Source organism: Raphanus sativus, chromosome 2 (genome assembly GCF_000801105.2).
Source record: "Raphanus sativus cultivar WK10039 chromosome 2, ASM80110v3, whole genome shotgun sequence".
Taxonomy (NCBI): domain Eukaryota; kingdom Viridiplantae; phylum Streptophyta; class Magnoliopsida; order Brassicales; family Brassicaceae; genus Raphanus; species Raphanus sativus.
Window position 1 is genome coordinate 8,567,242 of NC_079512.1, and position 21,199 is coordinate 8,588,440.

At 34.8% G+C, this 21,199-nt stretch overlaps 1 protein-coding gene across 1 annotated transcript; it reads left to right on the forward strand.

Annotated features, from left to right (window-relative positions):
• The first annotated feature begins 16,320 nt into the window (after positions 1–16,320).
• On the forward strand, positions 16,321–19,570 carry LOC108833010 (uncharacterized). Its single transcript, XM_018606468.1, has 3 exons — positions 16,321–16,530; positions 16,648–17,644; positions 17,724–19,570. The coding sequence occupies exons 1-3, from the start codon at positions 16,321–16,323 to the stop codon at positions 19,568–19,570; spliced, it is 3,054 nt and encodes a 1,017-aa protein (XP_018461970.1).
• The last annotated feature ends 1,629 nt before the right edge of the window (positions 19,571–21,199 follow it).

The window sequence follows — 21,199 nt, forward strand, 5'->3', positions numbered from 1 at the left end:
GATTCGCATGGGAATGGGCTTGAATTGTCGACAACATTTGGAAGCCCAAAACAAAAACACGAACATATACAATTTGTTAAAGACAGACAAGCAACGCGCGTGACATATATATAGATGCGTGCACTCACTTGGCCAATTAAGAAGCAACACGTGTCGCAAAATGCCCTCATCTCCAGAGGCGATGTGGCTGTTTAAGGTGCCAGAGAAATCTATTTTATATATTAAGATTGTTTATAAAGAAGGTTTGGTTCAATTAACAAACAAACCGGACCAAATTAAAAATTGGATAGTTACAATTCTTTCTTAATTAGTTGGGGGTTCGTCCCAAATTTCAGGTAGAATCCGAAAAGAATTTCAACCGTTATTAAAGAAAGAAGAACACAAGATAAAAGAAAATAAAAGAAAATGAAATATGTCGTATCTGGTTTACTATATCTGATGTTGGGTTTGAGTAATGAGGATCGGGCCGAGACAGAAGTGACTGTGGAGGCCCAGAGGAAGTGTTGTTACTTGATGAAGCCCAAAAGGAATATGCTCTGCGTTTGAAGCTGTAACTTGTGCAAGCGGTAGACAAGATCACGTGCAAGCCGTTACGAGATCCTGTGAGCTGGCACTGCAAGTTGCAGAGTGAATCAAGACGGTAACTGAGCATATAAGGGTAGAGGAAACAAAGCTAAGGGTATTACGCACAAAAGATAGAGAGGAGAGATAGCTTATCTAAGCAAGTGAGAGAGCGACTGGGAAAGGGTGAGAGATCATCTTCATCGTTCGTCTTGTATTCTCTATAGATCTCTATTCTGGTGAGTGATGTGAGCTTGCGAGAGGTGTGAGTTTGGTGAGCGTCTGGTTGTGCGTATACCTGTTTCCTTGTTACCCAAGAGATGTACCAAGAGCTTCGTTAACAGCTCTTGGGAACTCTATATTCTTGCGTCTTTACTTTCCTGCAAAACAACAACATACACATTAGAACGAACCTAGAAATGATTGACTAGATTGATTGAACTATAAGCTTAAACCACTACAAGTGGTATCAGAGCCAGGTTTCGGCTCAAGGGAGTTTCAGATCTGTGGTGATTCAGGTTATCGATCATAGATCTGATCAGTTTAAGAAATCTCTTACTGATCTGATCTTTGATAGAATCACTAGTTTCAGATCTGAAAAATCTGTGGTTTTTCTGGTGCGTCTATCTGGTTATCTGGTATTCTGGTTTTCTGGTGGTCTTGTTATCTCGGTTTGTTTTTCTGGCTCTGTGGGTTTTCTATTTCTTCGTGATCACAGGTTCTGATCAAGCTTGCGGTTACAGTTATGGAGCCTACTAAAGGAAGGTTCGAGGTGGATAAGTTCGATGGGGAAGGTGATTTTTCTTTGTGGAAACACAAGATATTGGCGCAGTTTGAGATCCTGGGTTTAGATTCTGTTCTACAACCTGTGGAGGAAGATCTCAAAGGAAAGAGTGTTGCTGGTGGTGATTCCGATTCTAAAGGTTCTTCTGTGGATCCTAAGTGGCTTGAAAAGGATAGAAGGGTAAGAAATCTGTTGAGTATGAGTCTGAGTGATATGGTGTTGAGGAAAGTTATCAAGTCTAAAACGGCTTTAGAGATGTGGACTGCTCTAGAGTCAACTTACCAAATCAAGTCTCTACCTAACCGTTTCTACCTAAAGCAGAGGTTTTACAGTTTCAAGATGGAAGAAGAGAAGAACTTGGACAAGAATCTGGATGTGTTTACTAAGCTGGTTTCAGATTTAGCAAGTTTGGATGTTGAGCTAAGTGAGGAAGATCAAGCGGTCATTCTCCTAAACAGTCTCCCACGACGGTTTGAACCGTTGGTTCACACGTTGAAGTATGGTCGTGATCAAGATACAATTTCATTGAAAGATATTACTCGAGCAGCTTACTCTATTGAGTTGGATATGAAGGCTAAAGGCGCTCAAGAGTCATCATCTACTGGAAGTGAAAGTTTGTATGTTCAGAATCGTGGAAGAACTGAGAAGAAGAGCTCACCTCCAAAAGGGAAACAAGGAAGTAGGAGTAAGTCTCGAACAAAGGGTAAACGAACGTGCTGGGTATGTGGAGCTGAGGGTCACTTTAAGAAGGATTGCCCCAAGAGAAACCAACACCATAACTCGATGAAGGCTGAGGCGAGCATTGGAAAAGCACAACATGATGAACCAGTCATGTTGACTGCATCTCAACAAGCGAGTCGAGAAGGATGGGTATTGGATTCGGGATGCTCTTATCACATGACGTTTCAAAAGGATCTTATGTTTGATGTGAGAGAGATAGATGGTGGCAAGATCTTAATGGGAAACGACACCTATTGTGAGGTTACAGCTATTGGAAAGATTAAAATCCTAAATCACAATAAGGTTGTCGTTATATTAACAGAAGTAAGATACTCAGCTACTGCAAGAAGAAATCTGATTTCACTTGGTCAGCTAGAGTCACTTGGATGTTGGTTTCAGTCAAAGGATTTTAGACTAAATGTCTACAGGGGAAGTAATGAAGTTCTAGCTGCAGATTATCAAGATACTTTGTATTTTCTTGATGGGATTCCTGTATCTGAAGAGATAAATTCTGCAGAAAGTGATTTGGATCAGACATCTTTGTGGCACAGTCGTCTTGGACATATGAGTGTGAAGGGCTTACAGTGCTTGGTTAAATATGGTTTTCTGAAGGATATTGAGGTCGTGGATAAACAGGATTGTGAGCATTGTGTTCTTGGTAAATTTCACAGGTTATCTTTTAAGAAGGGGAAACATGATTCAGTGGAACAGCTTGCTTACGTGCATTCTGATTAATGGGGTTCTCCTAACGTGACGCCAAGCTTATCTAAGAGTCGGTATTACATCTCATTCGTTGATGATTTCTCAAGAAAAGTATGGGTTTATTTTCTGAAGACAAAAGATGAAGCATTTTCGAAGTTTGAAGAATGGGTGGCTCTAGTGGAAAATCAAAGTGGAAAACGTCTTAAAGCTCTGAGGACTGACAATGGCTTGGAATATTGTAACAAGACCTTTGATGAGTTTTGTAAAGGAAAAGGGATTCTAAGGCATAAGACCTGTCCTTATACACCCCAGCAAAACGGGGTGGCTGAAAGGCTAAACAGAACGATTCTTGAGAAAGTTCGAAGCTTGTTAAGTGAAACTGGATTAAGTGAATCGTTCTGGGCAGAAGCATCGTCCACGGTTGTTTATATGATAAACCGCACTCCTTCTATTCCTCTAGGCTTAAAAGTTCCAGAAGAAGTTTGGACAGGGAGAACTCCTGAGTATGATCACATGAGAAGGTTTGGGTGTCTGACTTACTATCATGTTGATCAGGGAAAGCTAAAGCCAAGAGCAAAGAAAGGGGTGTTTGTGGGATATCCACAGGGAGTTAAAGGTTACAGAATCTGGAGTTTGGAAGATAAAAAGATTGTTGTAAGCCGGAACGTGTCATTCTATGAAGGAGTTATGTATAAAGACATTGATACGGGTTCTAAGGCTACAACATCACATGAGAAAATGAAGAAGCGAGTCTCATTTATACTTCCTACAGATTCTATAGCTAAAGAACATCCAAAGTCTTCATCTTCAGGTGGAGTTTCGTCGGCAGATGTAGAAGAAGAAACTTCAGAGCAGAGTGAAGAACAGACTGATAGTCTGGATACCTATGTACTAGCAAGAGACAGGCAGAGAAGGACAATCAAACCTCCGAGCAGGTATGATGACGGAGATGTTGCTGCCTATGCTCTAGTTATGTCAGAAATGATGGAAGAAGAGGAACCATTGACTTATGGAGAAGCTATTCGTGGTAAAAATGGAAAGAAATGGAAAGCAGCTTCAGATGATGAGATGAATTCTTTAGAGAAGAATCACACGTGGGATTTAATTGATCGACCAGAAAGTGAGAGAACTATTGGGTGCAAATGGATTTATAAAATAAAACCAGGAGTTCCTGGTGGAGAAGGTCCACGTTTTAAAGGAAGAGTTGTAGCAAAGGGGTATTCTCAAGTGGAGGGTATTGACTACAATGAGGTGTTTTCACCTGTGGTGAAGCATGTGACAATAAGACTTATGTTATCTATGGTTGTTCATCAAGATTGGGAACTAGAGCAGTTGGATGTGAAAACGGCTTTTCTACACGGTAATCTAGAGGAGAGAATTCTGATGGAACAGCCAGAAGGTTATAAGAAGGGAAACAAAGTTTGTTTGTTAAAGAAATCGCTCTATGGGTTAAAGCAATCTCCAAGGCAATGGAATAGAAGGTTTGATGAATTCATGAAGTCTCAAGAGTTTACAAGGAGTGTGTATGACACGTGCGCCTATTTTAAATCCTATGGTGTTGATATGGTGATCTATTTGCTCCTATATGTTGACGATATGCTAGTTGCAGCAAAAGATATGAAGGAAGTGCAGAAGCTTAAGGATTTATTGAGCAGTGAATTCGAAATGAAGGATCTAGGTCCGGCTAAGCGCATACTTGGTATGGATATTGTGAGAGACAGAGATCAGGGGATTCTAACTTTGTCACAAGGCAACTATCTATGCAAGGTTCTCCGAAATTTCATGATGGAAGAGTCTAAACCGGTTTCTACTCCTATGGGAACTCATTTCAAGTTATCGAGTACTAAGAAGGAGCTAAGGTCTGAGCTACAGGAGGTTATGGAAAGAGTACCTTATTCTAGTGCCGTGGGGAGTCTCATGTACTCCATGATTGGGACTCGTCCAGATATTGCATATGGTGTAGGGCTCGTGAGTCGCTTCATGAGTTCACCTGACCAAGAACACTGGGATGCGGTTAAATGGCTGATGAGATATATAAATGGCACAAAAGATATGGTGTTAACTTTCAAGAAAGAAGATGTATTTGAAGTGAAAGGTTACTGCGATAGTGACTACGCGTCTGACCTGGATCGAAGGAGATCGATTACGGGATATGTCTTCCAAGTCGGAGGTAACACTGTCAGCTGGCGTTCTGGTCTTCAGCATATTGTGGCTCTGTCTACAACAGAAGCCGAGTATATGGCGTTAGCTGAAGCTACAAAAGAAGGTTTGTGGCTTAAGGGAATTACCTCAGAGTTTGGGTTTGAACAGAAGAAGGTGGAGATCTTCTGTGATTCGCAGAGTGCTTTGTGTCTTGCTCGAAACAGTGTGTTTCACGAGCGAACGAAGCACATCGATGTGAGACTTCATTTTATTCGAGATGTCGTCGCAAACGGTTCGGTGGTAGTCACGAAGATAGGAACTTCGGAGAATCCGGCAGATATTCTAACGAAATCAGTGCCGGTGAAGAAGTTTGAGGAAGGAAGAAGTCGACTGAGGGTTCTCAGCGACAGAAGCTAGATCAAGTTTACGATCTAGGGTTATCTCTTCAGACATGGTAAAGTGTTTCGAGGAGAGAGAAGGGAACCGGAAAGGTTAATTTTTGGTTTGGTCAGAAATAGAAAACCAAGGTGGAGATTTGTCGTATCTGGTTTACTATATCTGATGTTGGGTTTGAGTAATGAGGATCGGGCCGAGACAGAAGTGACTGTGGAGGCCCAGAGGAAGTGTTGTTACTTGATGAAGCCCAAAAGGAATATGCTCTGCGTTTGAAGCTGTAACTTGTGCAAGCGGTAGACAAGATCACGTGCAAGCCGTTACGAGATCCTGTGAGCTGGCACTGCAAGTTGCAGAGTGAATCAAGACGGTATCTGAGCATATAAGGGTAGAGGAAACAAAGCTAAGGGTATTACGCACAAAAGATAGAGAGGAGAGATAGCTTATCTAAGCAAGTGAGAGAGCGACTGGGAAAGGGTGAGAGATCATCTTCATCGTTCGTCTTGTATTCTCTATAGATCTCTATTCTGGTGAGTGACGTGAGCTTGCGAGAGGTGTGAGTTTGGTGAGCGTCTGGTTGTGCGTATACCTGTTTCCTTGTTACCCAAGAGATGTACCAAGAGCTTCGTTAACAGCTCTTGGGAACTCTATATTCTTGCGTCTTTACTTTCCTGCAAAACAACAACATACACATTAGAACGAACCTAGAAATGATTGACTAGATTGATTGAACTATAAGCTTAAACCACTACAAAATAAATAGAAATTTGGTCTTCTCCTGTAAGAATAAAGCAGAAACACTAATGACTAAGCAGATAATACTCGGCATAAGGGTGTCACTCTTATTTTGAAATTTTCTAAGCCGCCAAAAACAACGCTGAAAAATACAGAGAACAAGTCCCTAAATCTCTGTCTTGGGTCAGGGCAGGATAAAACCTGCTCTCGTATCAAAATGTAATACATATCTCATCCTCCCTGGAGAACGGCGTCCTACTTACAATAAAATTTCGATTTACACCGAATTAATAAACACTGAATAAAATATTAAAAGATTTGATAAAATAAAAGTGGAATAAAAAAAATTTATCATTTTAAAATCTAATACATTAGTATCAAAAAGTTAACTAAAACCAAAATAAAATGAAAAAATATCACAAGACACCAAACCGTTCAGATATCCAACTACTTATCATACTCATCTGCAAGAGGAACAAAGAGAAGTAATCAGTAATATGGAGTCACTTATGAAATTGGGGATTCTAGAAACGCTAACCATTGACTCAGTAAACAGAACTCTGACCATTAGAGTTTAATTCTAACATGAAACAAACACAATACCTATTTCACCTCACGAAACAACCAATGCTTCTAATGCATACTAAGTACTAACACAATCAATGAACTGATAATACATAGATAATATTTACTCCCCAACATTTCTTTATGAGCATATATGTATTTCTCAAGGCGGCTAGTGCAACAGTCTATTTCTGTACCTCCTCAATTTTTCATTGGCGACTGATACAAACATCTCTATAGCCCTGCAATCAGTGGCTAACAAAAACATCTATGTGCTCCTGCAATCTGCTTGTTGGCTTCTTACACAAACATCTCTGTGTACCCACAATCTCCAAAAAAGCGGCTTACACAAACATATTTGTTCACCCGTAATCTCCACAAACGAACTAATACTAATACATATTACAGTTTTAACATCTTTCATTCAATGGTTAAATCATTTTAATCCGTATTTCTGACTTACCAATCATACAATAATAAACAAATAGGACTCCCTTGCTAATTCTATTCTAGAGATAGACAATACTATGAAATTAAATCATCCATAGAAATTTTGTACATTAGTATGTGATTTAAACGGAATATACTTCACTTTAGCAAATCTTGGAGAACTAAAAGCAGATAAAAAAACAGACAAGATGATTTGATCACCAAGACGTGTCTAGATGCATGACAGAGTATTGTGCGAGATTGGTTGTGTTGTAACAAGTGACTTTAACTTTAGTTTCTTTCTACAATCATAAAAATTATCAATCATACTTTATATCCTCCTATATATTAAAAACGAAGTACATTTGCCATATGTCGCTTATACAGAGTTTCTCAGCAAAATTCTAACGATTCTATTGGTTGATTTTTTGTAATTTTTTTTTGATTTATTTTTCTGGTCGAGCTACTAATCGGAAAGTTACATTAATTGCTAATCTCATTAATCATAACTTGCGCAACAATAATGTCGACCATTTACATTAATTGCTAATCTCATTAATCATAATTTGCGCAAGAATTTTAATAAATGCTGACCATTTACATTAATTTCTAATCTCATAAATCAAAACTTGCGCAAAAATATTAGAAATTTATATTCTTAATGATATATAAATACTTAATTGGAAAGTTACATTAATTGTTCTCATTAATCATAACTTGCGCAATAATTACAATAAATACATGTATTAATAAGTTTCGTTTTTACAAATTCAGAATTAAAATATTATGATATTTTAGCTTATCATGCAAGCTAAATTATTGAGAAACGTCCACCAATTTACTATATATAATATATTCATAGTAGAAGAAACGAAGCCACTGACTTTTTATTCTGAACTTTTTATGTTGATATTGTTTTTATTATTTTACATCATTAAGCTTTTATATATACATATTTCAGCAGAGCTGACTTTTTTTTGGTTTATATGCAGATGCCCTATTATAACGATTTCACCACGATGCAGGTAAATTTTTTTATCTCTCTATATCTCTATATGATTTGATTAATCGTAGATTTATTTGAATTCTAATTCTTACTTTTTTTAATATGTTCATAGTTATTATCTTTCTATTTAATGATTGTTTGTTAGAGTTTAGAAGGAGAAGAATGCTTTCATATGTATTTTTCTATTGTTTTTTTAGTTTACAATTTTAGTTTATATATGCGCAGACCAACGATCATGATGTTTTCTCATGTGGATCCATATGTACTTAAATGATCATATCATCCAAAACACGTAAACTACAATGTAAGTTTCATGCTTTGTTACTTTCTCTATGTTTTTCAAATAATTATTTGCTTATACATTAAAGAACAAAATCTTTAATCAATATTTTATTATAAAAGTTAGTATAACTTTTTATACATATTATCAACTTTGTACTCAAATATGATTTTATACAATTTATCATATTATAAAATGTATATCTTATAAATTCATATATATTCACATATCTGCACATTTTTGATAGAACATGCATCGATTATTAATTCTTTTCTCTTGCGCAATTAATATGATCTCTTATGAATCTATTATAAATGTAAGTTACCTTATTTATTTGAATAATTCTTGCGAAAGTTTAATCACATTTATTGATATTTATTGAGAATCTGTTATTCTTGCGCAAAGTGGTATCACATTAATTGGACTTTTAAATTTTTCTAAATTTTCAAAGTCGTTTTTAATCTTGTTGCCTTATTTTAAATAAATCTAACTTGCGCAAGAATACTAATATTTAATTCAAATCAGTTTATCATATTGTAGATTCAATAACTCTATTTATTCAATTTAAATGTTTATTATGAAAAATTAATATTTTCTGCTTTGCCTCCTAAACAGGTATTACACTTTATAATTGCTTACATTTTATAGTTACAATAGCATACTAATGAGATGAACTCTTTCTTTTGCAGGTCCTGATATTACAGTCCTCAGGTGATATTTTCTCTGGTTCTGGATTTTTCAGGAACTCACTTGTCTAAAAGAAAAAGCCAAGAAGATCACGACAATAGCCTTGAGGATCAACACTCTCTCAACAAGAGACATTCCCACAAAAAAAATCAAGGGGGAGTGATCTCGAAGATTTTTAAAAAGATTTATTTCCTATTGTTATGGCTTTGTCTTACTTCCGCATTCTTACTATGATAAAAATGGATTTGTCTTATCATATCTAGCTTGAGATTTTTTTGATTATTGAAAACTTACTTATGATGCATTGGTTTTTGTCACTATCCACGTTATTCATTATTATTTATTTTAAAGAAAAACACATTTAGTCTTTTATTTTCTTGTGCTCATGACAATTTTTAAAACAATTGCATTGTAGTAACACCCATGTTGTAGTAATAATCTGTTGGAGAGATGCAATTATCTAATTTTCGTTCTAATAACATGTTATTATTTAGTCAATGTATTGATTATTGTTTTTTTAGTTATATTTTTTTTATTGGATTATTTTTTGTTTTCAGATCTCAATATATAATAAGGTCATTTTTATAATTATTATTATCATCGTTTAACAATTATATTATTACTTGTTTATTATTTAGTTGTCACAATTTGTCTTGAATGAAAAATATGTCCATATTTATCACATTAATGATTACCAATTAATGATGATTACAACATCACGTAACATATATTCGTCATATTTAATTCACAAGATTGATTGGTAATAAGTAAGAATGATTTATGTTAACACATTAAATTCAGAACATCTATATACAATAAAAAGAATGTAATAAATTGTATGAATATATTATTTGATACTAACTTGTCGTGCAATCATATCAACACAGTTATATATTTATCTTACATTTTCTTATGGTCTACATTTTAAGTTTCTTATTTTCTTCAAAGCTTAATCTGATGACGTTTTTTAGAAAAATATAACTTCTTCTGTTATCCGGAAGGACGATGATGAAGAAAATATTGAAACTATTAAAGAAGCATGCTATTGGGCATCAGCAAAGGATCTACGCAAGTTGTTTTTTGTCATATTGCTAACACATAGTATCACAAATCTAGAAAACGTTTGGAATGCTACTTGAGAAAAACTATCACAAGATATATTATGCAACCAAAGAAAAAGTACGAATAAACCAAGCTAGCTCATGTTTTTATCAAAAGAAAACGTCATTATAAATTGTGATTGGGTAAATATAATTTTTTACCTGTTCTTCCAGACTTGAGTTTATCAGAAGATCAAATTGAGAGTTTATCTTTGGAGGAGATTGAATCAATCATGCATTTGAACGGAAGTTCATTGGCGGTGTTTAAGTTTTGAAACGTGTTATCAATAGTATACTCGTGTTGAGTGACTTGAGTCTCTGATGCAAAATTCAAACAGTAAATTCAGTGTATGTTACAACATTCATCTGTTTGTTTTTTCTAGGAAATGTGATCTTAGAACATTAAGATACCTATTATATTATCATAAATTGGTCTGCAGTAAATATGATATCAACTTGTCAAAGTAATCCGTATTTAATATAAGGTAAGTTATTAAAACCAAATTAACTAAATGTAAATTATTTAAACAAAGCAATAAATATGATACCAAGTTGCGCAAGTAATACACAATGAAAATAAGGTAAGTTATTAATAAAAGAATTAACTAATTACAAATAGGAAAGTAACACTAATTTGAGAGAGAGAGAGAGAGAGAGAGAGAGAGAGAGAGAGAGAGAGAGAGAGAGAACTACGATCCACTTATAATAATAACGTAACATGTAGTATATGAATTAGACATAATGATACATAGAGATTGAGAAAGAATTATAATCTACTTATATATTTATACTAATAGCTAGATGAGTAATATATGAATCATATGAATGCCCGCACGCACGATATGATCGTAATTACCTTTTTATCTTTTTCAAAAAATTAAAAGGTTTATGATGAGAGAGAGGGAGAGAGACTTATATGTGGAGAAACCTAAATGAGTAAGATACAAAGATACAACGAGAGTGAAATATAATTACGATCCACTTATGCACTAATAATAATAGCTATACATGCATTATATAAATCATATCGATGCCCGCACATGCATGATTTATTTATTTCATATTTCAAAGTATATGATAATAATTTAAACATCAAAGTAGATTGAATTAAGTAATGTTTGAACCACAAAGACTGAATGAAGAACATATTTAGTTTTAATAATACATTAAACATATGAATTGTATTTGAATAATACATATTTATATGAATAATACATAAAACATATGAAGAACAAATTTAGTTTTAATAATGCATAAAACATTTGATTAGATATTAATAATGTTTCTACCTAGGCCAGTGTTCTCTCATGGTCAGCTCTACGTTGCACTTTCAAGAGTTAAGTCGAGATCTGGATTAAAAATCCTAATAACTGGTAAAGAAAGGAAGTCGGAGACAAAAACATTGAATGTTGTCTACAAACAAGTTTTTCAGAATATTCCGTAGGCAGAATACTTAATTGTTATCTATTTTTTTCTGTGCCTGATGCTTTATCCCAAAAACGATTGTCTTATGATATAAAATATGTTACTTCTAAAACTTTGTACTATTTAATCCATAATTTGAATCTGTATAATGTCCGCACAGAATACGGGCCGGCCATCTAGTAATTTTTAAAGCTAAAGCCAAAAATTTAAAGAAAAAGCCGTAAGAGTATTCTTTTATAACATAAAAAGTCCTACAAATTAAATTTTACAGTAACAGTCCAACCAAACATCTCCATTAACACTCAATTAAAAAGTACCCGTCAGAAATTTCAACATTAACAAATCAGCAAAACTCATTTTAAATATGCTGTGATAGTAATCAGTATTAGTGAAATATGAACTTTATAAAAGTGAGACAAAAATGGGCGGAATTAGTATTTACTCAGCATATACGCACATTCCATAAATCTTTAATTTTTAGTAAGCTATATTTAGGTTACTCTCCTATACATTATTTGTGAAATGATTTGACACATGTCATTACCACATCTAATTTTGAACAAGAAAAGATAACATGGTTTATAAAAAAATATGACATGGCATTACTTAATTATGACATGTTCAATTTTTCTTATAAAATTTTATAGTTTTTGGTAAAAAAATTTAAATATGGCAATGACTATTAATTCTTATATCATCATTAATGTTAACTTTCTATATAAATATTTATTTTGCCAAAATTATGAAAATATATTAATAAATCACATATTTCTTTTTAATATTAAAAATTATAAATATATTTCCTTTTTAATATTAAAAAATTATAAATATATTTCCTTTTTAATATTAAAAATTTTAGAAATATTATTTAGTTTTATGTTTTTAAAATTATATATTAAAAAATTTCTCTTAAATTTTATCGAATTTGATTCAATATATTTTAACCAAAATAAAAATATTTCCAAGATTTTATTTTAAATATATACATAAATATTATTAAATAAAAAATTATTTATTTTATCTTTTATATATAATTAAAATTAAAATTTATTTAAAATTTAAATTAATTTTTAAAACTTTTATTTCTACACATGGTGCAGATTTTAAATATAATTTAAATTTTAAAACTTTTATTTCTGCACATGGCGAAGGAAAACACCTCATTTAATATAATTATTCAGATTTTTCCCTTTAAAAATTTTAGAATTAAAATATTTATATATTTTATTTACAGTCGCATGAACATGAATTTATTATATGTTGTAACACTACTATAAATTACGAAAACTATTTCTGTATTTAGAAACTACGAAGTCTATGGTCCTGTTTGTTTCTCCATCTGGATGAGCCATTTGGATGAAAGTGAGAGTTTTGTTTGTTTAGACACTAAAAGTGCAATTTATTCAGATGGATCATCCGGATGACTTTTGGAAATCTAGGCTTAATTTTAAAGTCCATTCAGCTGAACCAATTTGGATCATTTGAATGGAGATAGTTTATTTAAAATGATATAATGTTTATTATGCCCCTAATATAATTCACAAATTACAAACCTATACATATTATTATTTAGTCACTCATGAAAACTAACAAAACCACAAAAACACTTTTGTTCCACGAAAACCTTTTTTTTGAACACCTTCCACGAAAACCTAAAAACTAAATTTTCACACCAAAACTTAAAAATGTATTTTTCCGAGAAAATTACAAAAACGTATTTTCCCGCAAAAATTGCAAAAACGTGTTTTCCCGTAAAAACCACAAAACATGTTTTCCCGCAAAAACCAAAAAAAATTGTTTTCCCGCGGAACCACAAAAATGCGTTTTTTTGCCAAAACCACAAAATGTGTTTTCCCATCAAACCCACAAAAATATGTTTTCCCGCCAAAACCGCAAAATCCCGTTTTCCCGCAAAAACCGAAAATATTGTTTTCCCGCCAAAACTGAAAAAATTCATTTTCTCGCAAAAGCGTGTTTCCCGCCAAAATGGCAAAAACGCATTTTCCCGCCAAAACCGAAAAATTTATTTTCCCGAAAAACGTATTTTCCACCAAAACCACAAAAACGCATTTTTCGGCCAAAACCGAAAATCTCGTTTTCCCGCAAAAAACCGCAAAACGCCTTTTGCCGCTAAAACCACAAAAAATGTTTCCCGCCAAAACCACACAAAAACGTGTTTTCTCGCCAAAAACAAAAAATCTTGTTTTCCAGCGAAAACCGTGTTTCCCGCCAAAACCGCAAAATCTCGTTTTCCGCCAAAACAAAAAAATCTCGTTTTTCCGCCAAAACTAAAAAATCTCGTTACCGTCAAAACCTCAAAAACGTGTTTTCGCGCTAAAATCGAAAATTTGTATTTTCCCGCCCAAACAAAAAAAAACCTTGTTAATTTTGAAATAATTCTAATATGAATATATTAAACTAAATAATTAAATGTTTATAGTTAAAAATAATATCAACCATATGTTTAAATTAACACAAGAGTATTTTGGTAATTTATTTACTAAACTCATTTGGATGAAAATAAAAATAAAGAAACAAACATATAATTCATTTAGATATTTGGATAGACAAACAAACATTTACAAAAATCTGAATGGATCATCCGGATAGATTATACAAATGAATCATCTGAATGGAGATGACAAATGGTGAAACAAAAAAACCCTATATATTTTATGTGTAACTATACCAAAGCTATATGAACATGTTAGTTGCGAAGAAAACAATTTTAGACAGATTGTATTTTGTGAGTCAGATCTTCTGAAGGTGATTCATCTTATTCTGAAGTCTCTCGGTTAGTTCATTTCAGTACAGAGTTTCCGGTAGATTGAGAGTTCTGGCAAGCAATGTAGAGACAGACCAAACATAGTCCTGTTTCAGACAGAGAAAATAATAGTCAGAAACAGGTTTTGCAGATTCTTTTACATACATTCAATACGGGGAAGAAAAAAGAAGAGCATCCAAAATGAATGTCGTCAAAGCATTGCTTCTTTTCCTTCATATTTATCAAATGCTATGATGTATATATGCTTACCTGCATAAGCAATGGTCATACCCGATATGATTCGTCCCAGAGCTGCCAAGAAGTAAAGAGAGATCACGACCTGAAAGTAGGTGATATAACTAAGAGAAGTATCTCTTCTATTACAATAACCAAGGAGACTAAGAATGAACTTTTTTGAGAATAGCCTCTTGTCATGTCCGGTTGCTGCAACACGCAAAACGGATTCGGCTGCTCCAACTAGGGCTGGGCGTTCGGGTACCCATTCGGGTTTCGGTTCAGTCCATTCGGGTTTCGGGTTTTCGGGGTCAAAGATTTCAGCTCCATTCGGATATTTCTAAATTTCGGTTCGGGTTCGGTTCGGATCTTTGCGGGTTCGGTTCGGGTTCGGATAACCCATTTAAAATGTTTTTAAATTTTCAAAATTCATTATATACTTTAAATTTTCAAAATCTATAAGAAATATAATATATTACATATAAATTTTCATAACATATATGTCAAAATACCTTAATTTAACATATAAATTGGTTGTCTTTGAATATTTGGATAAAAAATCAATAGATATTTAACTATTTTGGTGTTTTCAGTATACTTTAGCTATTTTAAACATTCACTTTTGACTATTTGCATATATTTTCCGAGTATTTTGGAAAACTTAAAGGTATCTTATATATTTTTAATATTTTTAATATACATTATATATAAAAACAATGTATATATTTAACTATATAAATTTATTTCGGATACATTCGTGTACCCAAAATATTTCGGTTCGGATCGGGTTCGGTTTCGGTTCTTTAAATACCTAAATTTTGAATCCGTTCGGATATTTAATCAATTTCGGTTCGGATTCGATGCTACTTTTTCGGATCGGGTTCGGTTCGGTTTTTCGGGTTCGGATTTTTTGCCCAGCCCTAGCTCCAACAGTATTAGCTAAGCTGTGTCTTGTGATATTTGCCACTCTAATGGATCCACAGGCACCCTTCAAACAACAAAAAAGGTTGTTACTTTTGCATTGCACATCATGTCAACGGAAGAGCCTTTCAAATACTGCACAGTGATTATAACAGATCAGGCAGCCAACAGAAATAAACATGAAATTCCACACGATTCTCTGAAAATAAGACAACAAGAGAGCTCACACTCGATAAGAACAAATCAATCAGAGACCGGAGCAACAAAAACGGCAGCAATACCCAAAATTAGAGAATCTTACGAGACATTGAGTTGGCGAAAAAGAAGACCAAGAATGGCGAGGGAGGACAAGAGAACGATGAGGACATCGGAGAATAGAGAGAGTAGAGTCGCATTTCGTTTAGCGCAATGGTGATACACTAGCGTCCCACTTATCTTCTTCTTCTTCTTCTCTCTGAAATTTTATTGTTCCGACATCGTTCATTAATTAATTCATACAAAACTATGAAACAGCGACAAGTCCCGGTTAGATGGTCTTGACTTCAGTTCACATTTGATTTGACTTTGGGTTAATAAGAAAGACGGTTCAGATTAATTAAGATCCAAACGGGCATTCGGTTAAGGGAGATCGACCTACACGAGAGTTAAAGACGGTTAAAGTATTGAACCGCTAGTTAAAAAAGTTGGTTTATATTGGCGGGATGAGCCGGGGTCCTTCCAGTAATGCAACGCATGGATTCTTGAAAACTCAGATAGCTAACTATCATATTGAAATCGATCAAATTTGATAAACGGTGGCTGGAAAGTGAAGAGATACAACAAGTGATATTGGATGGATGGAACTCTCTTGATCTTCCTCCGAATGCAGACATTATGGATCGAATCTCCAGCTGTAGGAGAGCTTTAGGAAAATGGAAAAGGGAGAGAGATCTCAATTCTGCAAAATTGATCGAGGATCTTAAGTCTAAGGTCGATAATCTTAATACAGATGACACTGCCACGACAGAAGAATTAGGAGAAGCTATCAAAGAACTGACAGCAGCTCTTAAAGCAGAAGAGCAGTTCTGGAAGCAAAAAAGCAGAGTCCTATGGCTCCTGGAAGGGGATTTAAACACAAAATTCTTTCATGCTGTTATAAAACAGAGGAGAGCCAGGAATAAGATTATAAAGCTGAAAGATCCTGCATGAAATATTGTGGAGGAGGAAGAGAAACTTGTAGCCGTTGCAACAAGTTATTTCAGAGAGTTGTTTACATCTTCTAATACTGAGCTAATCGAAGAGGCTCTGGCGAATGTGAGCACGTCCATTACTGATCGGATAAACACTGACCTTACGTCGGCCGTTACGGAATTTGAAGTCAAAGCAGCACTCTTTGCGATGCACCCAGAAAAGGCCCCAGGACCAGATGGTTTCACTGCACTGTTCTATCAAAAATTTTGGGATGTTGTTAAGACTGACTTAACCCGTATGGTTAATGAGTTTCTATTTGAAGGAAAAATGGCCAATGGACTTAATGATGCAAATATATGTCTGATTCCTAAGAAAGAGAACCCTGATGAGATGTCCCATTTCAGACCAATTAGTCTATGTAATGTTAGCTACAAGATAATATCAAAGGTCCTATGCCAACGAATGAAGAAAATATTGCCGGATAGGATATCTGAAACCCAGTCAGCCTTTGTTGCTGGAAGACAGATAACCGATAATGTACTGATAGCACAAAAAATGTTTCATGCCCTGCGTACAAATCCTGGCAGTAGGGAGAAGAGAATGGCTATAAAAACGGACATGAGCAAGGCTTATGATAGGTTAGAATGGGACTTCATAAACGCGGTGATGAAAAAGATGGGTTTCGCTGATATCTGGATTGAATGGATAATGAGATGTGTTTCATCGGTGAAATACCATGTCCTATTCAATGGTCAACCAAGAGGTAATATAACCCCACATAGGGGTTTGAGACAAGGAGATCCTATGTCTCCTTTCATCTTCATTTTATGCACGGAAGCGCTCGTTAGCCTTCTTAATCATGCAGAGAGTCAAGGAAAGTTAACGGGGATGCGTGTTTCTCGCCCTAGCCCCTCGGTTTCCCACCTTCTCTTTGCTGATAATAGCCTGTTCTTCTATAAGGCGGAGCCCCGTGAATGTGATGAAGTAATGAGAGCACTAACAACATATGGAAAAGCCTCTGGACAATGTATTAACTTTGACAAATTATCCTTACTCTTTGGTAAGAGGGTACCTGGCCATGTGAAGGACGAGATAAAAGGAAACAGGGATCATAAACGAGGATGGAATGGGAACATATCTTGGCATCCCTGAGGACATCAGTGGATCAAAAGTAAGGCTCTTTGCCTACTTGAAGGAACGCCTGCAGATTCGCGTCAACAGCTGGACAGGAAGAATGCTCTCTAGAGGTGGGAAAGAGGTGCTCATAAAATCGATATTACTGGCATTGCCCACGTATGTGATGTCTACACTGCTTCTACCATTGGAGACTTGCGAAAACTTAGTTAGTGCCATTGCACAGTTCTGGTGGAGTTCAAACCCGCCGAAAAGGGGGATACACTGGGTCAAATGGGAAAAAGTATGTAAACCTAGAGAAGAAGGAGGTATAGGATTCACAGTCATCCACGAATTCAACCTAGCATTACTTGGGAAGCAGTTATGGCGTCTAGTACAATTCCCGAATTCATTACTGGCTAGAGTCTTGAGGGGAAGATATTTCAGATGTAGTACGCCTTTGCGTCTAAACAAAACGTCAAATCCCTCATATGGATGGACGAGTATCATGGCTGCCAAGGAATTGATACTGACGGGTATCAGACAGAAAGTCCATTCTGGGAATGAGATCAAGGCATGGGAGGATCCTTGGATCCCAACGATCCCATCTAGGCCGGCCAGAACCTGTGCTCCAGTTGTACATCCATTGATGGCAGTAAGTGAGCTCATGACGGGCAATCCGAGGTGCTGGGATGCAGAGAAACTAGAACAATATGTTCAAAGGGAGGATATTGAGCTGATAACATCATTGGCCGTAAACCAAGACTTTTCTCGTGATGAATATTGCTGGAGTTATACGAAGAACGGAATGTACACGGTCAAATCTGGTTATTGGGTAGCAACTAATTTGCTTAGAGAAAACATCTCGGAGCCTGAGCCAAGTATCTTAAAACTCCAAGCCTTTGCTTGGAAGATAAAGGCTCCACAGAAGATCAAACATTTCATATGGCAAGCTATATCTGGACAACTAGCTGTTACTAGTAACCTAATCCATCGTCATATGCGATGTGATAATCATTGTCCTAGATGTGGAGCTGAGGATGAAACCATTAATCATGCATTATTTGAATGTCCCCCAGCGATTCAAACTTGGGCACATGCTGCGACTCCTACTCCTTCAGCTAATTTTCCCAGTGCTAGTCATTTCTCGAATATTGATTATCTATTTTGGAGAAAGAATGACATTGAAGACCCGGAGCTCGATAAGGACCCATACCCATGGATATGGTTTATATGGAAAGGAAGAAATGAGAAGCTATTCAGAGGAATAGACAGGGACACCTTGGAAACTGCAAGACATGCGAAATCGGAATGTCATGCTTGGTTTGCTGCAAACCGGAAGGAAGAAGTAATGAGACTGCCAGAAAATACAGCTCCTCCTATAGAGACTGAAATATGCTTGATTGATGGCTCCTGGACACATAATGCATTCTTTAGTGGTTATGGTTGGACATGGAAGAATACGGATGGAGGAATCCAGCTACTGGGTGCAAGGAATAAACCTCGAAGAATATCAGCTTTACATTCGGAACTTGAAGCGTTAGTATGGGCGATGGAATGTATGCTGCAAGTGTCAAACTGTCAGCTCTTTGGAACTGACTGCAAGGATTTGATAGCAATGATCAAGGACCCTGGAGCATGGCCGAACTTCTCAACTGAACTGAAAGAGCTTCTCAAGTTGAAGAGCAGATTCTCGGAGTTTTCAATAATAGTTTATATTTCACGCAATGAGAATGTATCTTCTGATTCATTAGCTAAGATAGCAAGATCTTTCCATAGGAACTTGTATTACATTGGTTGTTCTATTCCGGTCTGGTTCCCCAGACCACCTCAAGCCTGAGTAATAGAACGGCCGTTTGAGAAAAAAAAAACTATCATATTGGAGTTTCTCTCTTACAAATAAAACCAATATTGTGTGATCCGATGGCGGAAGAAACGAATCAAAACATAATTACTTCAAAAAATCTGGATATTTGCTATATGTTCACCCCTAATCAAAATTGATAGGATGAGACCAAAAAAACTTAAGTCGAAGATTTAGTTTGAGTTTGGAGTTTAGTTTCTAAAAGTATGGTTGACCACTACTATTACATACGGTCAGAACAAATAAATAAATTTTACCTTAAAATTCTGGATCATGGTTGACCAGTACAATCAAATATATACTTATGTTCTGCTAAGAAATATTCTGTTTAGTTTAAAAAAAAGAAATATTCTGTTTAGGTAGCTAATTTGTAAGAATTATTCTTTATTCATAATAATACGTACTAGCATTCTTAGTAACACAAACTGTATGTATCTAGATTGATTGTAATGATCAAATATACTTATAAAAACTAATCTGTCATGTTTGATTAGTTCATTTTGTAATCAAGATTTAGCCAAATAAACAAATATATGCATTACTTTTTTTTAAAAATGTTAAAAAGAAAAAACAATATCCATTCAAAGGCTATAAATACTCAAACATGTTCGACATCTTTATCATAACAAAAAAAAAACCTTAGATCCACAACATGAATCATTTGATAGTTTTTGTGTTTATTAGTGCTATGTGCTTTGGGTTAAACGAAGGTTGCAGGAAAAAACCATATAAAGATTTCTAAAGAACTATTTTCTTCTCGTAGTGATTTGTTGATCGATTGTAGTGATAACAAGGGGAAATTTGCATCTACTCTGTTAAAGTTCGATGCAATTCCATTTGATATTCCTTTCATTGACTATCCCTGGCCAAAAAAAAACACGATGGTCTTGCACTATTAGTTATGGACCTAATAATACGTATTATTATGATCTTCAAGCATATCATGCAAATTTCCAGCGATGTGGTCAGGTACGTTTGTGGATTGCCAAAGATGATGGAATTTGGTTTACAAGAAAATATGAGGTTCCAGCAGGGTTGACTTTACTTTGGAAAATGCGTAACTAGCTTTCTACTTTACTTTGTTCTTATAATAAACAAAAACATTAAATAAAAGAAATCTGTTTGGTTATTTTTTTTGTTAAATAATTTTTTTGATATTAATTAAAAATTATAAAATTAGATATTTGATATTTCATTTCTATAATAGATAAAAGAATTACATCACCTATTGTACACATACGTTATGCAATTCTCTCATAACATAATGAAAACATATAACTCATCGTACAAAGGCTGACTCAAAAAAAATCAGGGCTTTTGGATAAAAGAATGATATGGCCTTTTGGCAAATTTTTATTTTTGAATTAGTTAATAATAATTTAATATAATTATTTAAGAAATTTTATTATTCTGTATGAAAATTTTGAAAATATATGTAGTTTATAGAATATATAAAACCAAACTTAGTTACAAATGTATTTATATCTCTTTTTAATTATGAAAGATATAAATGAACTCTAATATCAGCACAAAATATGTTCTACGTCCATCCACTATAGAAACTTGGAATCACTTGTTTTTCTCTTGTCAATACTCTGCTCAGGT